The sequence below is a fragment of the Cebus imitator genome, unplaced genomic scaffold, assembly GCF_001604975.1.
Source record: "Cebus imitator isolate Cc_AM_T3 unplaced genomic scaffold, Cebus_imitator-1.0 Scaffold42, whole genome shotgun sequence".
In the NCBI taxonomy this organism is placed as follows: Eukaryota; Metazoa; Chordata; class Mammalia; order Primates; family Cebidae; genus Cebus; species Cebus imitator.
The window spans coordinates 1,728,775-1,741,124 of record NW_016107357.1 but is presented as its reverse complement, the minus strand read 5'-3'; the positions used below and the strand labels follow the sequence as shown (position 1 = coordinate 1,741,124).

Here is a 12,350-nt window from a genome sequence, read left to right as displayed (position 1 = left end):
TCAAAAAAAAAAAAAAAAAAAATCAAAGTTAAGTTTCTTATATTCTTCTAAAGTACATTCCTCCTGAGAGTCACATTTACTATGAATATCCCCACATCACAATTTTTCCAATGTTACAATTTTCTAATTTTGTGAGCAATATATGTACCACCCAGAACAGCTACTAAAACAGTTTGGCAAAGGGTTTCTCTTCTTGTTTCTAAATGAAGTATGTGGTAAGCTGATTTCATTCCATAGAACCAAATCTCCACTGAATTTAACATTTTACCCCAAATTTCTATTTATTGGCTAAGGATCATTTTTCTTATCTCTTCTCACATCCACTAACAGTATCTTTTTCCATAGGCCTCACTCACAAAAATAGAAATAAAATAAAATTAGTGACTACCAATTAGTCGCTATAATTTTTTAAGAATGGGGATAGAGAATATCTTAAGAGGTTCCAAAAAGAGAGGAATTAGAAAGCAGAATAGCACTGAATCCCTCAATGGCAAAAAATAAAAGAGAAAATTTCTCTCAAATTTCTGAGAGAAACTTACTTTCCAACATGGACACCTATGTTCTTTTAGTTTCCTTGGCTGCCATAACAAATTACTACAAACTTGGTAGTTGAAACCAACAGCAATTTACTGTCTCACAGTTCTGGAGACCAGAAGTCCGTATCTGGCAAACCCTTACTCCTTCTTGGAGCTTCAGGGGAGAACCCATCCTTTGCTGTCTCCTCCAGCCTCTGGTGTTTCATGGTATTCTTTAACCTGCAGCCACATCCCTCCCACCTACGCCTCCATGGTCACACTGCCTGCTCTGCTTCTGTCTGTCAAATCTCTCCTGTGTGTCTAAGCACACTTGTCAATGGACTTAGGGCCTTACTGAATAATTCAGAATTACCCTTCATCTTGAGATCATTAACTTAACTGCATCTGCAAAAACCCTTTTCCCAAATATTGGAGGCCATCTATCAGGCCAGCATGTCAATAAAAAATAACAACACCTATGCCCTCTCCCAGAATGCTGATGACTGTGCCATCACTACAATGCAGAAGAAAGCCAAGAGAATAGAAGACATTTAGTCCAAAAAAAAAAAAAAAAAAACAGAGGATACTGCATAGGAGAGAGGCAAATGGAATTCACAGGAAGGGAATAAAGAAATGTTGCAAAATGATAGTGCACAGCAGGTAAAGAACAACCAGTTTAGATTGTAGCAGCAAGATGACCACAAGAAATATACTACTGAGAAGGGTTTAACAGTTCGTTTGAAGAGTATGGAAGGATTTTGGCACATACAAAACTAAGAAAAAAAAAAGGCAAGTGATAACTCTAGGAAAATAAACATTGTAAGAAAGCTCAAGAAAGTAAATATTATTGTATACTATTTTGCTCAGCAGTGAACAATATTCACAAATGAATACTAGTATTTAATCTAGCATATTTTAATATATTATGTTTGAAGGACAGAATGTGGAGAGGTATGAGAAAAACCAATTTTATTTTCCATAAAAGATAGTATCTAGTATTGAGAAAGAAATAATGTAAATATTATTTAAGATATGGAGATAAATACTAGAAGAATGAACTAAGAGTTGCCAAGGTGTAGAGAAGAATGGAAAAGGGCAGTGGTTATTTTATTTAATCATAAGTTCACTTTTCATACTGTGCTCCTATTGCTTTGATAATAGAATTTTAAAATTCGAATGCAGAAAAGATTCTAAGAAAAATGACTTGTTCGGGCCCTACCACAGTTAAAAAACATTTGTCAAAATGTCTGTTTCTTATATCTTGAAGAAATATGAAATTTCTATAAACATTCTTTTTTTTTTAAAAAAAAGCATTCTTAAATTCCCAAGTCATGTCTAAATTAGGAGAAAACCAAACCAAACAAAACACCAGAACCACTCCTAAAGTATGGTCACTTATAATGGGCTCAACCTACATAACCTATGTAATATTATTATTATTTTATCCAGATTTACTTTAATATAAAACTCCTGCCTCTCTTGATTATTGAATATACGACTTTAACATCAAAACTGAATAACACATATAACTGGGAAAAAGAATTGAAGTCATTAAAATGAAGATGTTTCCAAATTGGTATCCTGATACGACAGCTGTCGGTGAATCTAGTTTATATGTGGGTAGCCTCTAATTTTAGAGATTTCACAATATTAGGAATATGAATTTAAAAATATCTGTGCTGTGAATATCATTGCAGCCCAGGGAAGGGACAACAATCAGATTCCTTTTGTTCCATTCTGTGATGAAACAAGGAACATCTATTAGGAATATAATAGCTATGGTGCTATAAGAAAAAAATGGCAAATGTTATTTTCTGCTTACTTAATATCCTCCTTAATCCAGTTCATTCAACGATTCATTTCTAAATAGCACTTGGGCACACCAAATCTATGCTCACCTTTGCCACACTGCCTTTCCTTGAACTGCCTTAAAAGTTCACCTATTTCAAGTAACATACATAGATATAATCATCTATGCTCTAAATAAATAGTAGCAGTTACTCTGAAACTCCCCCCCACACAGGGGTAGCTATTTAACTTACATTTTGTTAGAGCTGGTGTAACTGATGTTAACGTGTACTCGGCATATTAATTTAGAATTTGCCCACTATCAAGTGAATCTTGCTTACTTTACTTGAAGTCATTTGTCCATCTTAATTGTAAGACTTTAAAGGACAAAAAGATAGTACCTGGTAGAAACTGGCACTTAATAAATATGTTTGATAAATAGTATAGTACTTTCATAGTTATTCAGATGCAAACTCAAGCAAAATTTTTTAAAAAGGAGTCTGTTTTTCCATAAATATGAAATCAAAAAGAAAACATACATTTTTAAAAGAAAGAAATGTGTCAGGGTATTGGTGGCATGGGACAAGGAGTTCTAGAAACAAATTACTTTTAGAGCAAAACCACTTTGGCTTAAGTCTCAAGCAATTTTTGACCTTGTCCCAGATTTATAAATATCGTGATCACTGAAGTAGAAAAAAAGAAAGTCAAGGGCAAGTGCAGATGGTAAAAAACAAACAAAAAAAACAACAACAAAACAATGACAGTGGAAGGAATCCCTTGTGCATTTTCATAACTCATGAAAGAAATAAGCCCAAAGCAAAATTATGTGCTTCTATAAAATGTTATTTTGAAACCAACTGGAAAAAGAAAAAAAAATAAGTCTTTTCATCTTCCCACTAGTTCTTTCCCATCCAATGCTGCTGAATCTTTTTGTAGCTCTTACAGTAAAATGCTACTAGTGAGAATACAGCCTATTAAGGCTTTTGAAGTAAAAAGTATAAATCCCCAAACAGAGTGTTTATTTACAAGTACTTCTGATGGACATTTTAAAATAGCAGCACTAGAGAGAACTATTATTATATAAATATACTATTTGAGCCCTTTGATATTAAAAATGAGACAAATAGTTTCAAAAACTTTAGCCAAAGTTAGGTGAAATTCAACTTAAACAAGAAACTTAAAAAAATGCTCCAACCCTAGGCTAGCATAAAATTTCTAAATGCTCTTCTTGACTGGGTTTCAATTCTCTTCCCAAAACACAAACAAAAAATTGATGACAAAAACTCTCATTTCCTGACTGATTAAAAGTACCTTAGGTTTTGCCAACAGAAATCAAGCCATCAAAATACAACTGCATACTTTGATTTTTTAAAACAATGACCCTATAAAACCCACCCCCTATAAAGCACATTTCAAAACCTGTCACCTGGTACAGTAAAAAGAAACTACTGGCTGGGTGCCGTGGCTCACACCTGTAATCCTAGCACTTTGGAAGGCGGAGGTGGGCGGATCACCTGAGGTCAAGTTCAAGACCAGCCTGCTCAACATGGTAAAACCTCATCTCTGCTAAAAATACAAAAATTAGCTGGGACCCGTAGTTCCAGCTACTTGGGAGGAAGCAGGAGAATCTCTTGAACCCAGGAGGCAGAGGTTGCAGTGAGCTGAGATTGTGCCACTGCACTCCAGCTTGGGCGAAGAAGGGAGACTCCATTTCAAAAAAAAAAGAAGAAGAAAAGAAACTACTACTGAGGTCCACAGGCCAAAGAGCTGGAGAAGCAAAGTTATCATGCCAAAGGTCACAGAGAGTATTTATGTTCTTAATCTTGCAACCAGTCAAACATCACTAAAGATGCCTCCATGCAAGAATGACTTTCTACCATCTCTGACTCTTCATATTTTACAGGTTACACACCATCACAATTACTTCTATGGGTAGAGGTCTGAAATTAAAACTGTGGCCCACACATGCTTCTATTCTCCAAAATGAGCAAAATGGCAGGATTTCAGGTAGGAGAGATGCACGCCCTATCTCTAAAGGTTGTGGGCAGGGAGGAATTTTAATAAAATCTGGAAAAAAAAAAAAAACCTCTGTAATTCTATAATCTGCTTTTCCATCTCAAGACTCTTAGTCTTAGAGCTGAAAGTCTGATACATTGAATCCTAAATAAAACTTTTACCTGTTTGCCTTTTGGTTTCTTCTTGCTTGAGGTAGTCTCATTTGTACTTTCATCCATTCCTCTCAAAACACTGATAAAATCTTTCTTGGAAACAGTTGATATCAACTTAGTTCGCTTTCTAATAGAGCTTCCAGCTTCTTTAACCTTCTCGTCAACGTTCTTTTGATGTTTCTGAACAGCATTGAATAATTGTACCACACCTCTATAGAATATAAAATGACCAGAGCAATGTAGTTAAATAATTACATGAGATACAAACTCTGAGGATAGGAAAAATGTATTTTCACTGTCTAGAAAAAAGGCAAGCATTTATCAAGTACTCAAATGAAAGAGCTAGATAAATGGTTAAATACATCTGAAAACTGAATATATACTTCAATGAATGAATATAAGTTTCTGAACAGATAACAAATGTAGATTGGTACATAACTTTGTGCTTGACCCCAGAAAAGATTTTTCTGGATCTCAATTTCATCTGTAAATTGGAAAAATTATACCTGAGTAGCTTAAAAGGTATTCAGCTATATTATCTGCAACTTGTGTTATTAAACTATTTTAAAATCCTACTTTATAAAATACTTATTTTAAAAACTATGTTCTGTATTTATTTGAATTCAGTCAAAATAAATTCTGAAAATTAAGACTTGCAGCATCCAATACAGGAGCCACAAGCCACAAATGGCTAGTGAGCACTTGAAATGTGACTGGTCTGAATTCCAAGCGCTATAAATGAAAATACACACCAGATTTCAAAGACTCAGTATGAAAAGCAGAATCCTTAAATCTCATTAATAACTGCTTCATACTGATATGATGAATATTTGGAATATAGTTAAACAAAATATTGAAATTAATTTCACCTCTTTCATTTTACATTTCTCATTGTGTCAACAAGAACATTTTAAACTACATATTAAATTACGAATGAATATAGTTCACATTCATTTCTCCTGGACAGCACTGATTTAGACTGTTACGATCCCTTCCAGCTCTAAAATTCTGCAGTCTATGAACTTTCTTTCTCTAATAATTATTGGAAGAGGCAACCTTCCAGTAATTATTGGGCCTTCAGCATCCCTGCATATGCTTGCTGGATTTTTTAAGAATGAATGCACCTGACTGCTCTTTATCCAGGCCATTTCTCAGGGTTGTTTGTAGAAAGTGACTCTGAGGAATGAAGTAACGTCTCCCCCAGACAAAGAGCAGGCTAGTTACCAATCAGTATAAAAGTGATAGATTCCCAAGCACAGTGTTCCAACTCTTATAACACAACATACTGCACATGCAGGCATCCATCTGGGACACCAGCACTCCCTCCATGGGACACAGGAAACAGTGGGAATGTGAAGCTCTGCTACTGCTTTTGCCATGAGTAATAAAGTCCTTTTTCTTTGACCCAAAGTGTCTTGTCTTCTACCGGCGTCCAGGATAAACTTTCACAGGCTAGCTTATAAACTTATAAGGAGAGTAAAATTCCAGACCCTTCACAGCAGTGACTGGACCAGGGTGAGGAAAGGGAGGTGCCTAGGACATAAAATTTAAGGAGGCATTCACTCTCATGTACTGATCCTGTACTTTTCTAAGTTCTGTATATGTATCCACTTAACTATCAAAGAAACCCTATACGCTAGGTATAGTATACTTATTCACAGATAAACTGAGAGAAAAAGAAATTAAGTAGCTTGCCCAGAGACACACTGCTAGTAAGAGCCAGTGCTAGGATTTGAACCTAGCAGTCTGGCCCTATTACTCATGCCCTTATTTACCACACCACACTATCACACTGTGTAATATGTAGATGGATTAGAAAATGACCAAAATAACTTAGGTAACAAGAATTTAAAAGTAATTCTGCCAAGTACAACTGCTACATTCTTTAGTAGCAGCTCAAATGTTATCTCCTCTGTAATGCCTTTTCAAACTCTCCCAGACAATCTTCTGTTCTATGTTCCCAACACATAGGCATAATTCTATCCTCAAAGAGACTGTAATTCTACAGATGACAAGGCAAAGACCACCCAGCAGCCACCATACCCTATTTATCTTTGGACACAGAGGGCAACGAGTAAATGTTTGGTGCCAATGATTAAATAAGCGGAGTAAAAAGATAGCATGAAGTAGCTATAATGTGTAATGTATTATGTCATAAATATAATGCAAGATAAAAATCATCGAGTGCCATAAATTTAGACAGGCATCGTAAGAGAAATGCAGTAAGAGGTCTGATTACACAGTCCTCGCGACTATAAAAACAAGATGATCCAAAATAGGTTCATACCAAATATACACTTAGCACATTAGATTCTTGCCTCACGAGACCTGCAAAATCTTTGGTTTAACTCAGTGTTAAACGGGCAGGCTTAGATATTTATCACTTGGCTCTAAGAAGGCTGAGTTTAAGAATCAAATCTGGTCAAAAATAGAATCATAACAAAGCTTTAGTACACTTATTTTTTAAAGGGCAAAAACACTGTCTTACCTCGTTGCAATTCTCTGAAGGTTTCTCTCTGTCTCCTTGTCTTGGACAACATCTGGCTTTACTCTGCACATCATTTCCCACTCCATCCTCCTATCACGCTGTGTTATAAATATCGTTATGTGAAAGAATATTAGATATTTCTGAAAGTGCAGCAAACATCGGTATGATACTCTATGAAAGGGTGAAGGTAATAAATCATTCTGGCTTAGTTTGTCATTAGGACTTTAAAAAAAAACACCATTTTAGGGGTTCAGCTTCAAGAGCCTGTGGTTAGCACTCAGCGTGTCATACGAGAGGCACAAAGTGAGTTTCTGTCAGGCCTCTGACAGCAGGGCCTGGAGAGCTGCCAGCATATTTGGCCAGGCAGTACGAGATAGGGTATGAGGGAGCCCATAGGCCTGCTCTGCCATTGCCAGACTATCTGAGGAAAGCATAAAGAAGATTCCAAACTACACTCTTTGGAAATTGTGAATTCATCTTTACTTTCAGAAAATGACTTCCTCAGTCATCAGAATTATTATTAGGAAATTGTATCACTTTTAAAAGAACAGCATCATATCCAGATACTTATACGATGACTAGTATTTCTTTGCACAAAATCATTTAAATCCATTTCTCTTCTCATAGCATATCTGACCAATATTCTTGCCATATATGGCATATCAGTTGGAAACTATAGCAAACTGTACAGAAGCAGAAGAGGAGGTGGGAAATAAGAAAATCCCATAGATGACATAATTTAGTTTGAACTTGTCTTTAAGTAGTATCCGGGTCCCAGGAATCTGATTTGATACATTGCTTGTTCATGTCTCCTTCTCAGGCCAACATTTAACCAAATATCAAATATAATGATATAATGAATTAATCACCAAGAAGCTGGCAAGCGTCAAAAGCATCAAAGCCAGTAATAAAGACATTTTTATTAAAATTTCTCTTTTTATCTATTTTCTCTACTAATCTATTTCTCATTTTTTATTAATGAAAACGTCTAATACCAGTAAAACCAAATTCTTGCCCTCACTATAAAGATTAGCCTGATAGCTTTCTAAAGAAATAGATTTGTCTTCAAATCAGACAATTCATTTTAGTGGTCACGAAATTCACTGTCAGATTATGACAGAAATTTTTTTTTAAAATCTTACTTTTAAGTTTGAAACAGTCAATTTTAAATTATATTCAGTACTCAAAGGATAATAGGTATGCTTAATCCTGAAACACTTTTAACTCTGAAATTTATTTTTGTATTTATGATTAGAAATAAGTAGCTGATATACTAGAAAATTTAATGGTTAACATTAGGAAATGATAATTTACATATACTCTTCTAAGAAATATACACAAAGAGCATTTGTAGCTGCTGTGTCTTGTTTCTGGTATCAACACATGCACGTTCACGCTTTATGGAGCCAGTATCATCTCTAGCGCTCAAAGCTTTGGCCTAAAGCAGAGTTACAGACTCATTCCTCTTGGCTTCAAAGTGTTCTTACCCTCACTAGAACTCTGGGACCAGAGGAAATCAAAGATTCTGATATTGTTGAAGCCTCTTCTAGCATTTGCCAGATAATAAACAAAGATTCAAATTTTCATTTGAAAAGCTATCTGCAAGATTCAAAGACAAAACGTATCTTAAATAAAACACAATGAGAATACTGAATTAATAAGAGAATATGCTGTGTTTCTAAGAGCAATGCTTAAAAATTTCCATCTTTCACACAGAGCAACCAGTATTAAGAACAAAGAAAACATTCATCTTGAAACAAGATAAGGAGACAGTAAACATAAAAGGAAATATATGCCAATTCAAAACTATTTTTCTTTCATTTTTACCTATGAAATAACTTTGGGAATCAGTACTTCTATGCCGCCAGTACATTTGTAGAAAATTATTTTTCTTTCATTAAAAAATAATGCATGTTTTAGTAACCATGTATTTTTGACAGAGATCATCAAGTACAGTGATATGTAAACCTTATTTTTAGTTATTATAATATACAACAAATTTATGTCCAACTTTTGGCCTTTAATTAATAGATTATAAAAGCATAATGAATTCAAATTTATCCAACACTGATTTGTATCTAACATTGAAATAATCAGTTTGCAGAACTGCAACCAATCCCTGAGTTGTGACATCTTCACAGATTTCTGTTATAAAATAAGTTTTGGCAAAAAGTAACCAACATACTTCTTAGTTCAAAACCTAATAAAGTCAGCATACAGACAGCTAAAACAAATAAAATAGGCTCAGGAATCACTGCCACATGTATAATTCTTGATTTTAAAAACTGGCTGGGTACGGTGGCTCACGCCTGTAATCCCAGCACTTTGGGAGGCCGAGGGGTGTGGATCACCTGAGGTCAGGAGTTCGAGACTAGCTTGGCCAACATGGTGAAATCCCGTCCCTATTAAATAAATAAATAAATAAATCACAATAAAATAAAAATAAAAACATGTTTCCTCCGTGTTTACATTTCCATTAGTTTGCCTTTGCCTAGATGATTAAAACGTGAACATGCTCAATGGAGTAATTTAGGCTAAATTCCTAAACATAACCTTAGTTATCCATCTTAACATAAAAATCAAATTAAAAACTGGAATGTTAGTTGGACAAACACTGCAAGGAAGGGTTCAGCCAAGATAACAACTAGCCTAGACAAACAATCTAATCTACAAGACAACTGGTGGAACACACCTGTTTTATTTTCTCTTGTCTTTCTTGCTTTAACTTTTCTTTTTCCTTTTCCAGCTTCTTATTTTTGACCAGAATAGTAGGTTTACTTTCAGGAGTTTTCTTGTTGAGGACTTTAGCCATGGCATCTGCCCAGCCCATATTGGTCCCAATATTTGATTCTGCATCATCTTCATTTTCTTCGTCACAGGGCTCAGCATCACCCTCATTGTCAGCTTCTATTGCTTCCTCATCAGAATAAAAGTAGTCATATTCTGATCCACAGCTTCCTATTATAGATCCTCCTACTACAGAACCTAAGAGTAAAAGCAAATTAAACTTTAATATCCTAGGCAGAGGTTGCCAAGGCCCCTGGAACCTTTCCTGGAGCTCTGTCCATCCCCACTTTTGCAAGGGGGGAACTTTTCTGAGTCCCACAGCTACAGTAATAATGAAAAGCAATAGGACCACCTATCCCATTGTTATTAGCTCCTAGAGACCTAGCCCAGCCACAGACAGGGGATGTCACAGTGGCTTCAAAACCCAGGACCCAGCCAGGTGTGGTGGCTCACGCCTGTAATCCCAGCACTTTGGGAGGCCGAGGCGGGCGGATCACGAGGTGAGGAGATAGAGACCATCCTGGCCAACATGGTGAAACTCCGTCTCTACTGAAAATACAAAAATTAGCTGGGTGTGGTGGCGTGTGCCTGTAGCCCCAGCTACTCGAGAGGCTGAGGCAGGAAATTGCTTGAACTCAGGAGGCAGAGGTTGCAGTGAGCCTGGACCGTGCCACTGCACTCCAGCCTAGTGACAGGACAAAACAAACAAACAAACCAACCAAAAACCCCAGGACCCAGGCAGCAGAAACAAATCCAATAGCCTCTGCCATATCCCTATTGCCAAAGTGGTGACAGATGCTGACATGGAGTCAGTGCAAGGTGTGTTCAAGTACACGAACCTTAATTGCGTCACTACACTAATGGAAGAGGCTAATGAAGACTATTAAAATAACAGAAAATTTTAATAAGAAAATGGAACAGCATTACCAGAATAAATCTTCTAAGGGATTTGTCCCAGATATTTAAAATTCTGAATTTGTGTGCAGAATAAAAGGCCTAAAACTAAAAATTAGCCTCATGTGAAAGAATTTGCATATAACTTTAGAAAATTGGGCATTTTAACATTTTTGAAAAAAAATTATCTAATGACGTGCCCAAAATACTAGATTCAACTATAGTGCTGAGTGACTGAATGAAAATACCAAGTTCTGAGTTGAAGATACAAATGTCTAAGTGTGCCTTTGACTTTTATCATACAGAACCATCCAAAAAAAGTACTGATAGGTTACCAGCAAACTATCATCATTTAAAATTCAAATGGATGAGAAGGATTAGTAGAAACAATAAATAATCCAGAAAGTGGCTTGGCTTGCAAATCAACCTGCTGAGCAGCTCTGGGTAATTTAAACTTTTCATGCTTTCAACTTCTTAAATTAAGTGCACTTTAACAACAAGAGCACAAGCACTCAGCATAGCTTGCATACATCTCTATGATCCAGAGTTTCCACAAAGCTTCTGTTCTTCAGAACTTATTAGGAAATACTTCGAAGAAGACAATCTTAGTAACTTTGAGTGTTTTTTAATTAGCAGGACAGGAGGTAACAAAAAAGGCTGAGAAGTCAACAAAGAAGAAAACTCAGTAATATACAAACAGCTGCCATTTAGCAGTGATGACTCTGGATAAACAATTGTGCTTTCTTTGGATGACTCCAGAAATAGTTAAATCTCAAAAGATTCTTACAGAAAATGCCATTCCCTGAAACTTTTCCTATCTAAATACCTCTACAAAACAATATTAGTAGTTTAAGTATTTTTTTAAATATTAAGATAAAATATTATTTAAAGAAACACTAGAAGAAAAAGGCCAAGGCATAAGCAGGTTTCCTGCTGCTCCTTACTTTACTCAATTCTGTTCCTCCCACCCAGATCAGAACCTTCACTTAAATGCAGAGGATTACAAAGAACTCCATATGCTAAAGGCACTGCAGCATTTCAGTGAGGCTGCTCTGGGTCCACTGGCCCTTATCAAAGCCAAGCATCAGAACCATAACTGCTGCTTCTACCATCTATTGATTGGGTCTTATTATTGCTTCAAAATTATCTATTTTTCCACTCTGAGGCTCAGTTTCTTCTTTAAATAATTTCAAGAAAATATTCATAATTTGCCTTTAACATTCTCTCAGCCTTTTATATCAACTATTGTTATGAGCAAGTAAATGGAAGAGAGTCCACAGTCAGCTATTGCCTTCAGAGTGATCCCCTCCACTCTCTTGACTTGGATAACCCATGAAAAGACGTGACTTTTAGCACTGATTATAATATTTGCAAATTGGGCACTAATTTTGCATGATGTTTATTCTTTCAGTGCTGAAAATTCATAAAACAAAAATGATGAAAACCATTAATAGATTTCAAATAAAAATTTATAACACATTAGGAAGTAGCAAGTAAAAACACGCCTATATAAAAATGAACCTCGAGGCCGGGCGCGGTGGCTCAAGCCTGTAATCCCAGCACTTTGGGAGGCCGAGGCGGGTGGATCACGAGGTCAAAAGATCGAGACCATCCTGGTCAACATGGTGAAACCCCGTCTCTACTAAAAATACAAAAAATTAGCTGGGCATGGTGGCACATGCCTGTAATCCCAGCTACTCAGGAGGCTGA

The 12,350-nt window shown here is 36.0% G+C and overlaps 1 protein-coding gene across 1 annotated transcript in view; it reads right to left on the bottom strand.

The window, feature by feature from the left end:
- Positions 1-12,350, bottom strand: part of RRP15 (ribosomal RNA processing 15 homolog) — a 35,345-nt gene that overhangs the window by 8,711 nt on the left and 14,284 nt on the right. Inside the window, exons 2-4 of the mRNA XM_017526314.2 lie at positions 9,652-9,944; positions 6,960-7,057; positions 4,481-4,682 (exon numbers count right to left, since the gene is read on the bottom strand). Of these exons, the coding sequence (XP_017381803.1) occupies positions 4,481-4,682; positions 6,960-7,057; positions 9,652-9,944 (593 nt within the window). The remainder of the gene's footprint in view (positions 1-4,480; positions 4,683-6,959; positions 7,058-9,651; positions 9,945-12,350) is intronic.